The 19,915-nt window shown below is 38.1% G+C and overlaps 2 protein-coding genes across 3 annotated transcripts; one reads left to right on the forward strand and one right to left on the reverse strand.

Moving 5' to 3' along the window:
• Window positions 1-1,303: 1,303 nt before the first annotated feature.
• abhd17b (abhydrolase domain containing 17B, depalmitoylase) lies at window positions 1,304-15,548 on the reverse strand. Of its 2 annotated transcripts, none has more exons than XM_057355316.1 (4): window positions 15,238-15,543; window positions 14,026-14,498; window positions 5,252-5,431; window positions 1,304-3,062 (listed from the first exon to the last, which is right to left on the reverse strand). In XM_057355316.1, exons 2-4 carry the CDS (start codon window positions 14,490-14,492, stop codon window positions 2,843-2,845), a joined length of 867 nt encoding a protein of 288 aa, XP_057211299.1. In that variant the 5' UTR covers window positions 14,493-14,498; window positions 15,238-15,543; the 3' UTR covers window positions 1,304-2,842. The 2 variants fall into 2 exon arrangements, with proteins under 2 accessions (XP_057211299.1, XP_057211306.1); XM_057355323.1 differs by lacking the exon at window positions 1,304-3,062 and adding an exon at window positions 3,069-5,085 and having other exon boundaries at window positions 15,238-15,548.
• Window positions 15,549-15,703: 155 nt separating this feature from the next.
• lg2h9orf85 (linkage group 2 C9orf85 homolog) lies at window positions 15,704-19,658 on the forward strand. Its single transcript, XM_057355334.1, has 4 exons — window positions 15,704-16,063; window positions 16,476-16,582; window positions 16,694-16,807; window positions 19,004-19,658. The coding sequence occupies exons 1-4, from the start codon at window positions 15,962-15,964 to the stop codon at window positions 19,167-19,169; spliced, it is 489 nt and encodes a 162-aa protein (XP_057211317.1). The 5' UTR covers window positions 15,704-15,961; the 3' UTR covers window positions 19,170-19,658.
• Window positions 19,659-19,915: the final 257 nt, after the last annotated feature.

The raw sequence follows: 19,915 nt of genomic DNA on the forward strand, positions 1-19,915 counted from the left end.
GAAGTCTACATAAACATTCTTTCGTATATATTTCTACTTAGTTTTTTATGTTCATTTTAAATGAAGGTGAAAATGCTGACAGCTGATGTAGTGTTCTGTTTAATTGTTTTTAACCCCTTCCTGATTATTTGTATTATTCAAACTTTTCTTCTTTGAGCAATCCTCATATTTCCTGTGATGTGTGAACGAGTTTGCAGGTTGTAAAACAGTACAGGATTTAAAATGAATACACATACTCTATGAATAAACAATGTGTATTCTTTACCATTCGAATTAAAGAAAAAAAGGTTTACAATTTTGCAAAGATTGAGTGCAGTTGTACTACTGATACCAATACTTGCACTTAATATATATTATATAATATATATATATATATGTGTGTGTGTATATATATATTTAAAATATTACACTCTTTAGTGTACAATTGTGTCCAGCACGATAAGAACGTCCTAAAATTTGAATGGAGTTTTTGGCTTTCTTGAGCCCACAAGCGCCCCTTGAGGAAGTAACTATTTGTATCATAGGAAATAGTTATGCGTGAGCGCCACTTGGAGATCAATGGACATCCTCGGCATGCGCATGACTCGCAGACTAGTGAAGCAGAGTACTCACATTTTAATATACATGAACTATGAATTCATATATTAATACACAATTTTTAAAAATAACTACATAACTGATCCTGAAGTTATCTTTATATTCTTAAAATAAACAAGAAAAAATATAATTGAAATCTATTACATTAATTCTACATTAGATCATTTAATGTACTTAACTATAGGCTACACTCTTAAATACATGACCCTATGTTGACCCAAAACTGCAGTAGATTTTACAATGTTCTGAATAAATGATGTATAAACCTTTAATCCCACACCAATGTCACATTTTAACATAGCTGAAGGTGTTTGTACACACAAATGATGCAAGCTGGGAAATGATCAAACATCCCTTGTTGTTTCACAACAGGCATGGTTATCTTTATTTTCTTGCCATGTTTTCTACCCTTTGAACCCATTAAAGTGCCTTTTAGGTCTTCAAACACTTCCCCACCCCAAAATGAATTGGTTACATGTGTTCTGTACTTCCATGTTCAGTGCCCCAGGCTTCAAAGGTCACTGAACCCAGGAGGTGGGTCTGACCTCAGGGCCATAAAATGATCGTAAAAAGTGTTGAATTCTGTTGAATCTTTTGTACATCCATGTTCACCTTCAAATAAAAAAACGTTAAACAAAAAACTTTTATTTTTTGTTTATTTCTAACATTTCTATTTCTAAGCAACTAAATTAATGAAAAAAAGAATAAATTGAATAAAATGGCTTAACAGTAGCATTAAACATGTCCAGACAATGAATGACAATGAATTAGATTTAGAGCACTCAATTAGGGCTGCTCCTATGAAACATTATGACTGAATCATTGAAAACTATTTAGAATCGTTACCGATTTATGACCACAAGAGGTCGCTTAGCAATTTGCTTCATCTGCCTCTCACGATAAATGAATTGAAATTCTTTCAGTTGAAATACATGTTTATTTTCATTTCTGTATTATAATTGTATTATCAATATCATTATTATATACAGCATAATTTTTAAAAATGGGTGTTTTACAAAAAGAAAAAAAAACTGAAGCACATTAGTCTGACCAGTTAAAACATTTTCTATGCCATACATCATATAATAAAAAATCAAGTTACATGAATAACAAAATTATTACCAGTTTAACAGTACAGTCATTCAGGAAATTAATAAAACATTGTCCAAACAAAAGTTATTTACAAAGCAGAACAGGGTCATTATATTGTTTGAGAAGTGCAAAGATAAACTTTGAACCACGGTTTATGCCATCCTGATGCATATTGTGTGTCTCCAAAGATTTAAAAACAGGATTATAGAAAGAAAACATTACATTGCCACTGCTGAATTCAGCAGTAGTGGTCTAAAGTAACGGCTTTATAATCGCATCAAGGAAGTAAAGTTGTGCATTTCATTATATGGGTATCATCTGACAAGACAGTAAAAAATATCGTTCATTAAAGACAAAGTGAGGACTTAATACAGAATCAAGAGTGTTGCTCAGGGTCTCCCAACAACATCTGTGTAATCAAACGACGATTTTCAAGTCTCTTATATACACATATAGTGAAGTAAACACTTCATTGAAATGTGTGTTCATATACCATGGTTAAAGGGTTTTATTTTTTTTAAACGTCCATTTATTATTTACTTGACAGTTAAAACAGACACTACTGTCCCGCAATATTTTCAAGATCTATAATAGTGGATAATACACTTTAATATGGACATGTAGAAAAAAAATCCTCATTAAATTACTAAAATGAACAACATACAGAGTGTAGTTAAACAGAAACATTCTATAAACATTCAAACACAGTTTCTATTACAAAGTAGCATATCAAAGATCAGTACTGAATATTTGGCATCACCTGCATGGCAAATGTTTGTGTCAGAATGTTGCACCTCTTTGTACAGTACTCATGTTTCCTACATCATCGTAAAACTCATGCATACAGCAAAAATCAGAAGTATTTTTCTATGGAATGGGTTTGATTCTTTACTATATAATATCAAGACACATCAAGCACATACTGATGTTGGGCTACTGAACCAGCAGACCCCTCGCTCACGCTACCAAAGGTACACAAACACCCCCCAGAAAGGCAATAAAGACAGTCCTCCCCTGTTCTTTATACCATGGAGCAGTGCAACCCAATGAGAGAGGAAAAACAAATGAGAAAATGTGTTCAAGTTCACAGTTGAAAACTGGGCATCAGGGGCACGTTCATCAAGTGAAGTCAGTCCAAATCTTGAGGTTCCATTTATAAATTGACGAGTTCATGGGCCACAAACTGTTTCAAGCGTTCCAGGTACTGTCCATACAGCTCTACGTCGTTGTGGCCCGCCCCCTCAACCCAAAGCGGCTCCACGGGTCGCTGGCAGCGCTCATACAAGGCCAGCCCATGAGAAAAATCAATCACCTCGTCCTCCGTACCATGGATCACCAGCACCGGAGAAGTGACTTTAGAGATTTTATCAATGCTGAAGGAAAAATAAAAACACAAATGAGAAAGTTCCCATGTGTTCACAGAATCAGAATCAGAAGAGCTTTATTGCCAAGTGTGCTTGCACACACAAGGAATTTTCTTTGGTGTTGGAAGCTTCTAGTACAGACATTCAACACAATGACAATACAATATAATACGATTTACAGTCTAAAAGATTCTAAATTGTGCATATATAAAATAAAGACTATTTTACAGAAAATGGGGGATAATAACATATTAGAGACATTGTACAGGGTAGTATATAGTAGAATAAACATATTGTATGTACACTTGTGCAAATGGATAATTTGAACACAGTGAACCAGTGTTTCTTTAATTTATGTTGCGATAAACATCATTTTAAAATAAGAACATGAAATTAGAAGCATACTTTGTTGACAGCAGCAGAATTATCTTTATTCCAAATTTGCAAAAGAATATCCAAGACATTTAAGAAAAATAAATAAGATATCTTTGATAGTCCCTGTAGATCAAGTACAAAATATCAACAGAACATCAATATTTTCTCAAAAAAAAAGAAAGTAAGAATAACTCACTAAGGAAGGCACAAACGCTAAACACATTTTAAAAGATTTATCACTAGAGGGCGCAAAATTACAGTAATGGCTAAAGAAAACAAAAGAACAACCAGCACAACAGAACAAAACACTGACACAGCACACACAATCTGACATTATATGACTGGATCCTGTCAACCTCACTGAGAACTTTTATCAATACTTTGCTCTTTTTCTGTTTATATTGATATACTTATTTTATTTTGATTTTAATCCGTTTATGCACAGAATGTTTATATGTAATCTCCCTGTGCTTTGGCATATAGATAATATAATAAAGCTTCTTTGAATCATGAATCTATAGACGGTTTCATCTTAACAACATAAACAAACGTTACTGCGCATGCGCACTTTTGTGACCCTCAACTTAACTTCCGGTACACATTCACAAACAATACGCCCTTTTCACAATGACGTCACTTAACTTCCGCCTTTTTGCAAAGCAGTGTATCATAACATCCGTCTTGCAACAAACAAGAAGAAGAAGAAGAAAAAGAAGAACTTCCGTTTTGCCGTCGCGCTGGACTTTAACAACAGTGAGAAAAAAAACTGACAGAACACGTATTCAAGTACTTATCCTAGCACCTTCGCTAACACAAAAAGAAAAAACACTTACCTTCATAATCAAACAGGTACTGTTCAACGAAGAATTTGTGTCCTTTCTCTAGCTTTGATCTTGTCGTTAGCGAAAATTTGTCTGCAAGACGTTGTACATCATCTAGACGTATTTGTGGCAGATGTGCAAGCCACTTGGTAAACTCCATTCTGAGGCGCTAGCGGAAGTAACTTCTTCTTCTTCTTCTTGAGTTTTACTGGCGGTTAGCAAATCAGCTTATAAGTGCATTACCGCCACCTTATGAACTGGAGTGCTAGCGGAAGTAATGATACACTGCTTCGCGGCAGAACGGAAGATGCGTGACGTCATGTGAAAAGGGCGTATAGCGTGCCAGTAGATTATTTCTGATAACAATCAAAATAAACCGAGAAGAACCGTTTCTTGGCCAATTTGAATTTAGACTCTGATACCAAGCTCAACCGCTAGATGTCAATGTACCATACGGTTTGTTTGTTTGTTTAAATGCGACCAAATACAGGACCCATTCAACAAATTGTTCATTTAATAAAATGAACATACAACAAAATTCAACAATTCGTTTATTTAATACAACTTTTATACAGTAAAGTAATAATACAAATTAATATTAACATAAATAAAATATAAATAGCTATATTATTAGACACTAGCCAAACACAAACCGGAAGTTAACTGGGGGCAGGGGCACCGCTAGCCATTCTGGGCCCCCTGACTAAATTTAAGGCTGGGCCTTGGTCCCTTCACAATCTCCTCCTTGGTCAGTTAATGGAGAATCATCCTCACTTTCACCCCTCTTACGGCACCCCTGACTGGGGGTCAGGTGCATGTGCGTCAGATGAAACGGTCTATAAAATTAGGGAAAAAAATCCAACCAGATGGCTCTTCCACAAACGCTGCAACAACATGACTTCTCAAAGACCCAATCATATCTGGATCTCAACTGTGTTGATATAATACAGCAAGATAAAGAAGGAGAGATAAGAGTCTAAGCTAAAGGAAAAAGATACTTACTTTGGAAATGCATCAAAGCAGTATGTCTTCTTGGTGTCAGGAAAAGCCACCCTCATGCCTGAGGTCAGAGGGGAGTGGAGAATAACGGCGGCGCTCTCGTACCGCGAGGCGAGATCAACCGAAGGAACCGTGCCAATACTCTGCCCATAAATGATGACGTTCTCCGGCCTGATGCCGTACCTAGAACATGAGTAATAAGATTAACCCATGACACATGTACAGACAAAAGATGTCTAAGGCATAACAGGTTAAATTAATCAATGGTACAGGTTTTGTGACCTTGTTTCAGAACAAGACAAACTGGGAAAAGCCTTAATCAATGCATCAGAGTTAACACTCTGGGCGGAAGCCTTTTCCGAATGTGTGATGATGCATTATGATGGATTGTCGTTGGTCTTAATGCCAGAAACTTAAACTCTTCCTAATTATTACGTAATGCCCCACTTAAGTGTAATTAATTTCACGGAAAAGCATAGGCGTGATCCAAACCTAGTAGTGGACAACAAAACAGGGAGCAGTCAAATCTTTCCTGCAAGGCAAGCAGTAAACAGTTTCTACTTCCTTTCACGAAGAGATTTTAAAGAGACAGTTTACCCAAAAATAAAGGGACATTACTGAAAAACTTGGGTCTACTATCGCTTTTTGTTTTCCAAGATCAAAAGTGAAAGTGTCCGTTGCTTTTGTATACTGAAGAACATTGTTCTTCGTACAGGAAGAACAGGGTTCTTCAGTAGGTACAAATGTTGTTGCAATCAACATACAGACTATTCCCATCTAGGTTTAACAGCTCTTAAGATAGCTGCCATTAAAAAAAATTGGTGCTTAGGTTGGTTTTCATAGAGGGCTCTGTGCACACATTCCGTGACATCATGAAGCACATGATGGCTTGGTCAGCTGACTCAACTGAGGTCTAGGTAACTAGTAGAACTGGGACAAATGATTCCAAAATGAGGTAATATAGCATTGTAATGTTTCTTTCTAAGAAAACAACAGCACCATTTATCCAATGTGAAAATACGTAATACTGAAATATACTGTAAATCTTTTTAGTTTACTAGCATGTTTGACTGTTGTCATGTTGGCAAACAGATAGTGAGAGAACTGGTTTGAGGCTCAAACTGAAAATTAGCATCATATGACTGCAATGCACAAAAATATTTAACTTGACCATGAACAGACTTCAGAATGTTACCAATATGAACATGCTACAATGAAGTTCTCTGTTGAACTAAGAATGTTGGAAAACAACAGTCATTAACACACTTGCTCAACAAACACCAACAGGGTTGAAATACTAAACAAGTAAAGCCTGTAAACCACTGAAATAGTGTTTTGTTGCCATTTGATGACACAAAAATTCTACATTTAGATACCTGCCTATAGATTCCTTCATTGATTGAAGATAAACTAAAATATCAAACCAAGTTTCTTCTTTAGATACAATGGGCCATTGAGAGCAATACAGTCATCAATTTTGTCCTTCAGAAATCACATGATTCTACATTAGTCTGGGAGATCATGTGAGAACGTGGAATGCGTTTTGGAAAACGACAGAATGAGTGCTCAAGCATGAACGAAAAGAGAAACGAAACTAAGCTGCCTGAAAAATCAGTTGTTGTCATTCAAATCGAAAAATCCGAAGCAAAGCTCTCAAATTCAAGCTCATGGGAGCTCTGAGGGTCTGTGGAAAGGTTTTTCCATTCTGCTGTCTTAAGAAAAAGGAGGTGGAGATGTAATGTTTTAAGTACTCGTAAAATTTACATGGAGGGTTTGCCAAAATGTATTTAAACAGATTTAAGATTTTAAATCTTTTTAGAGGACATGCAGTGTATGCAGCCATTAAAGCAGAGGTAACATGCCATTTCATGCACTCTGACTTCTTTACACTGTTAAACGTGCTGGCTTTTCAAGCTTCATCATAAGTTCAACTCGTTTTTTGACAAGTTGACCAAGTTTAGTATTTCTGTGCTCGATTCACTCCGCCAGGGTTTGTACAAGTTTAAGAATTTTTTTTTTTTTATGAACATGGATTCCCATTTCGTAACAAGGGTTCTTTCTTGGTCCCTTATTGGACAATTCTCCCGGAAAAGCACGCCCACGTGTCATCCAGCCAGCGCGAGAAAGAGCACACCCATCAATGTCGCATCACTCAGTCGATGGAAATTTAGCTGTATTTGTTTGCTATTTAATAAAATGAACATACAACAAAATTCAACAAATCATTTATTTAATAAAATAATTATACAATCAAATAGTAATATAAATTAATATTAACTAGGTGTGTAACGGTACACATATTCGTACCGAACCGTCACGGGGTAAATTCCAAATGAAGTCATCATTCCTATGCCCTACCCCCTTCAAAGGGCAGAGCCCTTGGAGGTTAGACTTTGGAATGAACAGGGCATTTAACTGCCATTATGTATTAATGGCATAACTTAAGCATAAAACCTAACCTAACTTTGCAAATAAACAATACATTTTGAAAAGTTGTAATATGTGTATGTATGCATGTATGCATGTATGCATGTATGCATGTATGTATGTATGTATGAATGTATGCATGTATATATACATATTTTATATTTAAAAAAAGGTTTAAAATATATGTTTATTTGCAAATGCTTAAGTTATGCCATTAAAACAGCGACATCTGCTGACGGACACAATGCTTCGTTTTCACGTGAACATGCCAGCTGAAGATAATGAGGAAATTACGTCGCTTCCTTTGCCAAGTGCATTCCAAACATCTACATAATGGCACGCAAATGCCCTGTTCACTCCAAACAGTGGGCTCTGCCCTTCGAAGGAGTAGGGCATAGGAATGATGACTATATTTGGAATGTTGCCCTTGACAGTTCGGTACGAATACACGTACCGTTACACCCCTAATATTAATATAAATTAATAAAATATAGTTGTGATGAGGGAGGCGGGACAAGAGCCGTGAGGGAAAGATGCGAGGCCGGTGGTGCGAGTGATAATGAGACCGATTACACCGGTCTCGCATCTCTCATGGAGGAGCTCCGGAAGCATAAGAGGAGGAGTGACAGGAAGGTACGACGAGAGAGGACAAAGCCTGGACATTGTATGCGTTTTAGTTATGTTTGTGTAGCCGGCAGTCGACCGTGAGGTGGCAGCGCGTGTTACCTCATCTTTAAGTAGAATAAACCGAGCTTTCTATTTGACATCAGCATTGCACCCTGGATGTGTGTTGGATGGATTTCGCACAATTTCTGATATCTATAAAATTGTCTATTTTTATTTCCTGGAACCCAACCCCCCCTGGTTAACTCTCCCACATCATCTGATAAATCAAATCACATTTCAAAAAGTTGACTATAAAGATAAGAAAATGTAATAACATACTGTACCAAATTATATTAACACATGGTAAATATATGTTTGCTTGCATTGTGACAACATCAGGAAGTGTTATTTTACTTCCTGGGTAGACAATGTTGCTATGACTGCAACCGCCGCCCTTCCAGGACTCATTGAGAATCAGTTGCTAGGCAACCAATCAATATTTGACTGAGAAGTGGCTGGTGGTGGCACATCCCCCATCACCTCTCAGAGGGAGTCATGCTCAAGAAATACTGATACAGAATTCACACAAGCGACTCAAGAGCTTTGGTCCCGTAAGTACAATAGTCATTACTTCACAATGAGGGAGACAGGGTCTCATTCAACACAGCTGCCGGTTGCCGTGGCGCTTCCTTAATGGCATCATACTCGTCACCTTCAGGAGGGGGAAGTTCTCTCTCACAGACAAAAGCCATGTCCTTAGCTTCTTCCCTTCTGAGCATGTCACACCGTAATAGTTTCAGACTTCTAGACGTTTCCAGACAATGTTATTCACCACAGTCTTCCTGACTTATTTTTAAAGACAGCACCAGATGGTATTGTGATCTGAAGCAAATTTTTTTTTGGTAGAATATGCCAGTTAATAACTTCATCTACACTATCAAACCTCTGAAGCAAATCGACAAAAGCACTTGGTTGGATACACAAATACACACAAGCATACTGCAATGGCTAGCTGTGATACCAGATGGCAATATCCGGACCAACCTCTTAAATGTGAACCTGGCCCAAGCATCGAATCATTCAAGCTTCCCCGAAACAGACTAATGAAACACTTTAACAGAGTGAGTATGTGTGTATATCTAAACAGCCGCGCCTGATGTCTCTACACGGTCTCACCTGAAAGGTACGTCTCTGCTGCTCTAACACAGCGCAAATACAAAGTCTCCAAATATACGATGATGTTTAGCTTTTGATGCTCAGATTCTGTGTTACTTGGAAGCCTGCTCTGAGAAAATAAATCATAATAAAGGCAGCTGCACAACAACCAAGGAAGCAATACATCCTTTTCACATGACGTCACGCATCTTCCGTTCTGCCGCAAAGCAGTGTATCGTTACTTCCGCTAGCACTCCAGTTCATAAGGTGGAGGTAATGCACCTATAAGCTGGTTTGCCAACCGCCAGTAAAACTCAAGTAGTTACTTCCGCTAGCACCTCAGAATGGAGTGTACCAAGTCCCTCGCTCATCTGCCACAAATACAGCTAGATGACGTACAACGTCTTGCGGACAAATTTTCGCTAACAAGAGAAAGAATACAAATTCTTCGATGAACAGTACCTGTTTGATTATGAAGGTATGTGTTTTCTTTTCTTTTTGTGTCAGTTTTTTTTTTTCATTGTTGTTCAATTCCAGTGCGATGGCAAAACGGAAGTTCTTCTTCTTGTTTGTTGCAAGACGGATGTTATGATACACTGCTTTGCGAAAAGGCGGAAGTTAAGTGACGTCATTGTGAAAAGGGCCTATAAGCCAACAAGGCATGTCCAACGTTTACATTATACATTATGTCCCGTCTAGTTAGATGTCGTCATATATTTTAAGGCAGCGAAGATGTAATTCATTCCAGTCCATTGTGCTACACCACAATTCTGCGTGTGGTTTAGTGATTAACCTAGAAAACTGTAAAAATGGTAACGTGACAAGACAAAAGGAGGAAATTTCTCTTTTATTATTTCTAGTCAGTATATATTTGCCCGGTTGCGTCTTAAGGTCACCTGAATTTGTTCCAGATCATTAGACATGATGTAATGCCACTTTGGAAGTGTCCATCTGAAACCGGTTTCTTTGAGGAACCTTCTTGAAAAATTGCTGCTTGATAAGTCATTCAACAGCTGGACAAAGATACAAGAACATCCTTCACACTGGCTATTGATGTGTACCAAAATGTACTGAAATATGCTCAACAGAATATAATTTAGCCATAAGCTTAAACAAATAATAATATTCACTGTACCCATTTTATATTAATCACAGCATTGTCTGGTTAAATATTTTCTTATGATGGTTCCCAAGGTGAATAATGAAAAAATGACTGTACTAGTTCTGAAACTTATATCTTTGTATGTTATAAGATATTCAATCTCTTCTCAGATAATAAAATATTTAAATGTATATGTGATATATATATATATGCTTGATCTAATGGGATTGTCGTGTCGTGCCACGCCGCACCATATCCAGTGTGGACAAATTGTAAAATTATAATTCTAATGCATTCTATTGTCTTTTGTCACGTCACACTGTGTCCGGTGTAGACATTGGTGTAAGGGTACGCATGCTTTATGATATGTAACAGGTTGATAAAGCACTCCGGCTTGAAGTTATTCACGCAAACAAGCAGGTTGTTACTTATGGTTTCTGAGGGATTTCCACACAAAAAAAATCACTCCTTTCTCTTCAGAGGTTATGACTGTGCAGCGACTACATTACATGTTGGCCACAAACTTTAGCCATGGCATCACGTACACCGCTGTCGCTTGTGAAAACTACAATGGCGGCAGCGCCGTGGGTGGAATTGTGCAGATTAAGGGGCGGTAATATTATAATAAGAGCCTGCGTCTACGTCACATCAGGAGCGAAATCTGAACGGCTCGATTTCTCACATGCTTGCAGAGAAAGGCTTACCAAAACAAAGTTACTGGGATCTTGTTTATCACGTTTTCTTGGTTGCTAGATGCACCGGGGACCCGATTATAGCACTTAAACACAGAAAAAAAATTGACTTTCATGCAATGGGTCCTTTAAACACACAACACTTTCAAACAACTCCTTTAAAAAAAAAACACTTTTCGAACTAGTATTACATATTGATAATAGGTATAGACAGTGGCTTAACATGGCTACCAGACAGGTTTATCTACATTTTATTCTGAATCTTGTGTACTTTCGGGCTGATCTGTCCTGATTCATGTTCCGTGGCTAATACGGTAATGCTTGGGAACATCTAAAGTGACCAAAAGAACAGTGTGGGACTACTTCGCAAGGTACACCCAAGCCCTCAGAGGTGTGACTTGACAAAAACTACAGACAGTGTTCAAGAGCATCAGCTGTGCTTTATGATACCACATGCATGCGTTCACAACTATACAGACACACTGACGCAGTGGCATGTAATACACTCCCACTCAGGAACGCGGCTGTTACACACTACATTCATGTGGTCCCGAATACAAAGCCTCTTTGTATGTTTGTATGAAAAAGCGCTGCAGGATTTTACACATCAAATAGCTCACACTTAACAGAATCACGTTCCCATGATATACAACCAGTTGACACAGACGCATAGAAAAATGGATGGAAACATGATACAGCAAATGGATGCCAATTTCAAATACCCAGCTACCAGGTTTGAGAAGAGTGCGATTCTGCTATGGAGAAATGAAACTTTCATCTGCTAAACCAAAACATGACTCTTGACATTCCATAACCCAAGTCCATCGGTGCAAACATTTTCTCCCCCTACCATTTAAAAGCACTAGGCAAGCAGATTGGGGGATGGGACCCAAGGAGTAGAGACAATAATACACCCCCAAGCCCTTTGTATTTGTGAAAGCACAAAGACATGAATACTCCTGTTAAGCATTTAGGTGTGGTAAAACCACACACAGTCTTTACTGGTAAATTACAATTAAGAGAACACAAACTTAAAATACCTAAGTGCTGGCATTTTCCGGTATGAGAAGTTGTAGCATTACCAGGAAAACACCATTCTGATATTATGAGTGTGAATAAAGGATTAGCAGTATGAGGATACATGGGATGTAAGAAGTCTGCATTGGGCCAATGACAACATTCTGACAATGATGACGTGTTTGGGTCATTTACAAAAGTAGAAGAAACAGTAGCCATCAGCAGTTAAGCTTATAGTCTTCCAATACAATGTTGTTGGGGTCAAGAGCAACTCCTTGACTGTAATCTTTTTCCTTTTTCCACAACAAGAGCCCATACGTTTAAAGAAACACCCACAGCCATTTAAAGAAAACTTGTGCTTAAAGGGATACTTCAGCCAAGAAACAAAATTTCCCCAAGTTTAACTCACCCTCAAGGCATCCTAACTGAATACGACTTGCTTCTTGAAGAATAATGCAGTTGATGTTATACCACCTTCCGTTATCCCCCAGTATGAACCAGAGGCTTGTTTTCCAGCAAATGATGCAGGCATGTCGCCGAATGCGGCATTTTTCGTTTTGTTCCTATAGGATATGGTCTCCTCTGTGCAGGAGCTTTTGTCACCGTCATTTGCCGGAAAAACAAGCCTATGGTTCATTCGCAGTTGATGGATAACGGAAGGTAGACACTATCGTTAATAGCGTTGTCAATATTGGTATTTCTCTTGAGCTGGGAACTCCGCTCAAATGAAAATTCTGCCAATTAATTATAACCCTAAAGTAGTTTAAAATCCCTAGGACCTCCGTTTTTCCCCAGAATGCAAATTAAGGTAGTTTTGGAAGCTTTCTGACTCCTCCATAGATTGCAACGCAACCAAACTTCAAAGCGCTGAAAGTGCGTAAAGACATCGTAAAATAGTCCACGCAACTCCAGTGGTTCAGTATTAATTAATATAATGTGACGAGGACACTTTTTGTGCGCAAACAAACAAAACTAACGACTATACTCAAAAACTTCCTGATTTGAGTGTTAAGTTTCCAGTGGGCGTTCCCGGTTCCAATTTTTAAAAAAGCATCGATTCACTTCAGAAGACCTTTGTTAAAACCACGAAGCATATTGAGCAGTTCTTTGATTGATGGATGCATTTTTTGGAGCTTCAAAAAATTGTCCCCCATTCACTCCCATTCTACCACTTGGAAGAAAAAAGATACGTGGTATTATAACTCCGACTGCATTATTCTTCAAGAAGAAAGTCATATTCAGTTAGGATGCCTTGAGGGCGAGTAAAACATGGGGAAATTTTGTTTCTTAGCTGAAGTATCCCTTTAAAGACATCAGAGTTTAAAAGTATTTTGCTGCTGATGTGTGAATGGTATTCTATCGCCTGTGTGAATAGCCCATTACCGGAAAAGGTAATTTGGTAATTTTATGGCATTTTACCAGTTTTAACATGTGATAACGGCAAATGACTCACCCTAATGTTATTTCAAACCTGTATGACTTTCCGTGGAACACAAAAGGCAAATGCAGGCAAAATGTTAGTGACTGACAGTCTCCTTTCACTTGTGTTGTACGGGAAAATCAAACAGCGTCAATATTCCTTAACATTTCTTTGTTTCACAGAAAAAATTATAAAGGTTAGGCACAACATAAGGTTTTTTTAGGAGATCCGAAAACGCAATGCGAGACGATGGAAAGCAAATCAGGAAACAACTCCAACAGTGGAAACATTTACATGATTCTAAAACACCCTCAAGGCTTCCAGAGTGATAAAGCCTTCATCTATACTCCATTCTCACCTCGTTCGTAGCGCGTGCCAGGCCGCGTCCACATCAGCATACAAATTTTTCTCCGAGGGCTTTCCTGAGCTTGCTCCATAACCAGAGTAGTCATAAGAGAACACGTTACAATTGATGCGGGAGCCCAGGCCGATGTAGAAGCTACTCATCTGACCCAAGTCTACAGCGTTACCATGGGAAAACAACAAGGTATAGCGAGCGTTGGGAGAGCATCGCACAAACATGCAGGCTATACGGCTCCCCCTAGATGTCCGGGTCATAAAGCACTCAATGGCATCTTTCTCCCGGGCAGAGTACTGCCAATCGGCACGCTCAGACAGGTGAAGGGTCCAGCGACTGCCGCTCTCATCGCACATCAAGGTGTAAGTGGGCTCTGGGGGAAGGAAGGCCAGCTTGGAGGCGATTTTGCTTGGGCATGGAGGGCAGCAGAAGAGGCAGCATAGCTCACTTAAAGACAGGTGATTCATTCTTCACTAGAGAGGAAACAAAACCGACAGGTAAAGGTGTGGAGAGGAAACAATGGCAAATTGTTAAAAATGAAATTATATATGTTTTAAAATAAAATCCATCCATAGTTCTGTAGACCAGGCAATGACTTCATATATTACCAATTGAATTAATAAAAATAACTCACAAACCTCAGCATGAGAGTAGCATTGACTATCTGTCTTCCATCACTGACCAGACTACTATATTTATGAGTCATGACAGCTGACTAATACACTCTTTAGTATGACAAATAAAAGTGTTTTTTCAGGTAAAAAAGAGGGATGGACTTGGAATATCCAATGTTTAACGAAGCTGAAAACCCCCAGTATCACCAGTCATACACATGACTGCTTCATGAAGTCCAAAAATGTCTAGAATTTCCTGGTTGGCTTTTATTATTGTAAACCCTAAGTAACGTTAGGTTTCATCACAACCGAGTACCAAAAGCATCGCCACAGGCAAACCGGCTTAACAACTAACATAAAACAAATATGTGCCCATTAGTATTGGTATTCATAACATTACACAAACATTTGATACCATGATCCGCATAGACACTGGATTACGAGATGATTTCCTGAAAAAAGATAGTGTCATATGACGCTAATTTAAATGAAGCCTTTGTTAACTTATGCGCTGTTGAAATATTAAAATACATAATTATTTGCTCATAAAAAAGAACAAAAAAAACATTTTGTCAGCTAATTAAAAACCATTTTCTACCTGTGCGAGAAGATCCCGAGACTAGAAATGTTGAAGTCAGAAACGCTTTTATTCGGCTGTTGCAGTCAGTGTATCAGATCAGCCAAATATGTGATTCCCATGAATTGACCACTTCGTCCACTTAACCAAGAGTCCCTCAAAACCTGCCTCCGGCTCGTCCAGCTCGTTCAAGCTTGTCAACATGTGGTCTCTTTTTGATGACCATATGAAAGCCCGCTGTTTATATTACTGAGACTCGAGCAGAATTTCTAATCTAATCCGTCCGATACAGGTGATCTCATCTCCCAAAGCGTGCGACGCTTGCTGTCTTCTAATTTTCTTACGGAATACCGGATGTCAACGTCAAACGTCGGACAGGCTTTTGGCCAATCAGATCAATAGATAGAGCTGCTCGACCAATCACACGCGTCCTGACTGCACACGGACGATGTCGAAACCACAATAACAATGTTGATTCGTGTGTATTATTATTGTGGACGTATAACGTTCAGTAATTTTAACTTTATCGAATAAGAATTAACTATTAAAACCCCACATTGGTTGACATTGGCTATGTTTTGCGAGGTTAGTCATTTTCGTTGGATTTTGACTAGCGCTAACCAATTGCTGTTTACTTCCGCCATTTCCGGGTTGCGTCAATGGTCGTTGTAACGCGTGAAACCACGCGGTTTCCCATTTAGGCGTTTAAATCGGGTCACTATTCCATAATTTAACACGTATTGAAATGAGTTCCCAAAAAGGAAACATTTCCCGTTCGCGAGGACAAAAACACAAGAATGCTACTGCCTTTAAAAACGACAAATACGGTGCAAGCGTTCAAGTTAAGGTAAGCATACTGCTAAAGTGTCTGTTAAACCGTGTAGTCGAGAATTACATTACCTTTGCGGTTGGTCATCAAGACCCTTTGGTTTAGAAAATGTGTCCTGGTGTGATCCTTGCTTCTGGAGGGTCACACTTTCCTGCTAAGTTTGTGATCAACTCTAATCAAAATACCTGAAACAGCTTATGATAGTTTTGAAAATTGATTGAAAACAGCAGGCAGGTGAGTTCGATTGGGATTATAGCTAAACTTTGTAGGACAATTGATCTCCAGCTGCAGAACTCGGCATCCCTGGTTTTGTGTTGTGTGAGTGCATATTTACACTGCTTCCTGGGAGTTTTTGTAGCAAGACATTGCTTTTTCTATGGCATTTGTTTTCTATGTGTATGTATTGTTGTCTTGCATGCATTGTTTACAGAAAGCCAAAGCAAAGGTTCATGATGGTCTCTGCCAGCATTGCAAAGATGTCATGGAGTGGAAAGTCAAGTACAACAAATACAAGCCCCTTACACAGCCACGAAAATGGTGAGATGAGTGTTAATTTGCTGTATAGCATTAAAAAAAAGCTCATAAACTCATCCACTATGAACTTCTGCAAGCAGTACCCTTTTAAGCATTGTTTGTCTTCTTTTCTAGTGTAAAGTGTCTTCAGAAAACTGTAAAGGATGCCTACTATATCATATGTAAGCCATGTGCACTTAAATTGGAGCTTTGTGCCAAATGTGGGAAGAAGGACGAGATTGTCATTCCGTAAGTAACTTCAGGCTTTATATTGAATGATGAGTCTTGCTATAAGAGATGGAGAGAAAGTACATGTATTGAAATATAGGAAACATCATAGCATATTTTGGAGATGGGTTTGATAAATGATAAACATCATAATGTGCAAGGGTAATAAAAAGTGTAAATTGTTAATAGTCCTAACAAACTGTGGAACCAATTAAATGGACCATTGGATTAGTGTAGCACAAGAACCACCTGGTGGACATGAGATGTAAATGGAAATTTAAATTCTGATGTAGCTACCAAAGACCCCTGGTGGTTTCATGATAGTACTGAGAGGAAATCTGCCAATTATTTGATTTTAGTCACCATGAAATCAAACAGGAAAAAGTGTTTTACACCGTGTTGCAGTGATTATTATAAATGATTTATCCGTGCACACCATTATTTTATGCTTTTTATTTGCACTTGTAATCTTTAATCAAAAAACATTAAGCTCCTCTCCCCCTCTCAACAACAACTCTTCACCACATGTAGTAAGCAACAAAAAAGAGGTAGAACTATACTGACTGTCGAATGGCCAGCCATTTTTAGCCCTCCCCTCCAGGCCTAACCTACAACAAACTAATCAAAAAGGAAGGACAAAACAAAGCCCCGCCCTACATTTTTTTCTCATTTCAGAAGCCTTTTCACTTGGATATGTCACAATATGGAAAAGAAGTCAATCGCAACTTCTGTTTCATGGTGACTTTAAACAATTTATTGATTTTGCCACCCATTGACTATCATAGTAGGAAAAAATAAGTGGTAGTCAACATTGACGGTTTCATCTTAACAATATAAACAAACGTTACTGTGCTATGCGCACTTTTGTGACCCCAACTGAACTTCTCATGCGCACTTCTGTGACCCCAACTGAACTTCCGGTGCCTCATACCATATTTGGAACATCAGGTTCCAAAGCAATTGTGCTGACAGGTACACCCACCTTACTTGCATATACATTTGGGCGGTCTTAGTCAAATCATACCACAAACTGACGTAGATTTGTGGGGGTGTGGTTACGCGAGGCGTTTCAGGTAGGTCTGAGTGAGCATTCGCTTTTAAATAGAATGCATCTTTTGTTCCGACACTTTAATTTTCGTAATTTTACGTATCTAATACATGCATGGGCAGCTTATAACGCACCAAAGACGCAGAAAAACACGTGTTCGTGCCATATGACTCCTTTAAAGATCAGGTATCACACACAGTTTCTGCCAATCTCATATTAATGTTGAGTACCTATACAGTAGTATTGCATACGTCGTATCTTCGAAGAGTGTTTAGTTGGATCACATTTATAAAAGATAGATACAGCTGTACGATTATTTAAAAACATGAGCTGCTGGAGGCTGGCAGTGGTACGGAATTACAGCACGAGCACACAACAGCACGACATGAGCACACAATTATGCACGTAAAAAAGTCAGAATGTATGACATAGCATTTTACCTCCACTTTAAATGTGACCGAACTACAAGACCCATTCAACAAATTGTTTATTTAATAAAATGAACATACAACAAAAAAATTTAAAAAAATTATTTAATACAATTATTATACAGTAAAAGAATAATACAAATTAATATTAACATAAATTAAATCAAATATAAATAGTTATATTATTAGACACTAGCCAAACACAAACCGGAAGTTAACTGGGGGCCAGGTGTGCGCGCGTCCGATGAAACGGTCTGTACATTCGAATGTGTAAGGTAAATATGAATGTTACATCAGCAATGTTTTATTATATCTTTGCAATATGTGCATGCAGTGTGGGTGCTTTTTAGATATAACATGTATAATTAACTGCGTTTCCTGTAGCTCAACTAGAGCATATATGGCTTTAATGCACGTTATCTTACTTTGGATAAAAGCATAAATGTAATGTATCAAGGAGTCAATTCTGTTAACTTGGAGGCTTTTTGGCCTAAAATGAGGTTAAAAACCCTTGTTTGTAGTACTACTGGTTTACATCAATTAAAAATTGTATGCAGCCACATTTCCCTTATTACAGTACAATAGTAAATTGTCTTTACACAGTCTACAGTACCAGCAAGTGGTGCCTGTGTGTCTGTTTATTTATTTGTCAAATTTATTTATTTAACATCTTTTGTCTATATTAACAAAAAAATCTTTCAGTCTACATTTTAAAATATCTGCTTGTTGTATTTTCTATAGACTTGACCAGAAGCCGGAAGAAGTAGAGGAGGACAGCAGCAGGCAAAATAAAGGAAACGGGCAGGAAAAAACAGATGATGATGAGGAGGAGAAGGAGGAGGATGTTGATGAAGATTTTGACGACATTGGCTGTGGCAATAGTGATACAGAGGCACAAGGAAAGTAAAGCTTCTGAATGCAATTAGAGCTAAGCACAAAAACATTGTTTCTGATTAAACCTGAGGCTGGTGCTTGGACATGTTCACCTACTGTTAATTAGGTGGAACCCCTGGAGAGATTGTGTCTGTAGGTGTTGTTGTTGTTTTTTTAAACGCATCATCACGTGTTGTTGCAGAAACTAGAACAATCATCACATGCCGCAATAAGTCTTGGCTTTTAAATCAGCTGATCTTGTCAGCGCAAGCATTTGGCATGTACATGAACTGTGGTTATAAATGATTGCCTCTCTGTGTTTATGAAGTGTCTATGTTGTATGAGTCTGCTGCCCCTTTTGCTTTTGAAAGTTTTTATGGTAATGTGAGAAATATAAAGCACAGCAGTGCTGTGGCAATGAGTCCTTTTAATGAACCTCAAACCATTTTCAAAAAAGATAAATTATGCTAAACAAAGTCTAAAAACAAGTTTGTTATTAAAAACAACCATTTGCATAATTCTATGAGTGGCTACTTTTATTTTTTTTATGAAATTCTGCAGGCGTCTGCAGAAAAACTTTTCCGATTGAAAGAATGACCAGTATGTTAAATCGGCAGGCAACGATTATGTTGTGATCATCGCAATCTATTTTCAGGTTCTTAGAGAAATTTCGTCTCGTGATGTTTGAGGAACATAGTCCAATTTAGCCTTTGCATTGTGATTTTTTTTAAGCAATGGACCCAAATATAGAAGATTCTGTGGGATGTTTGGAAAACTTTT

The sequence above is a fragment of the Triplophysa rosa genome, linkage group LG2 (genome assembly GCF_024868665.1).
Source record: "Triplophysa rosa linkage group LG2, Trosa_1v2, whole genome shotgun sequence".
NCBI lineage: Eukaryota > Metazoa > Chordata > Actinopteri > Cypriniformes > Nemacheilidae > Triplophysa > Triplophysa rosa.

Excerpts from the sequence above, each read along its gene's own strand:
- abhd17b (XM_057355316.1), bottom strand. The coding sequence starts at position 14,492 with ATGAATCACCTGTCTTTAAGTGAGCTATGCTGCCTCTTCTGCTGCCCT. Across the intron at positions 5,432-14,025 it reads TGGCACGCGCTACGAACGAG|GTACGGCATCAGGCCGGAGA; the intron begins GTGAGAATGGAG and ends CTCATGTTCTAG. Across the intron at positions 3,063-5,251 it reads TGCTTTGATGCATTTCCAAA|CATTGATAAAATCTCTAAAG; the intron begins GTAAGTATCTTT and ends TTTTTCCTTCAG.
- lg2h9orf85 (XM_057355334.1), top strand. The coding sequence starts at position 15,962 with ATGAGTTCCCAAAAAGGAAACATTTCCCGTTCGCGAGGACAAAAACAC. Across the intron at positions 16,583-16,693 it reads CTTACACAGCCACGAAAATG|TGTAAAGTGTCTTCAGAAAA; the intron begins GTGAGATGAGTG and ends CTTCTTTTCTAG. Across the intron at positions 16,808-19,003 it reads AAGGACGAGATTGTCATTCC|ACTTGACCAGAAGCCGGAAG; the intron begins GTAAGTAACTTC and ends TATTTTCTATAG.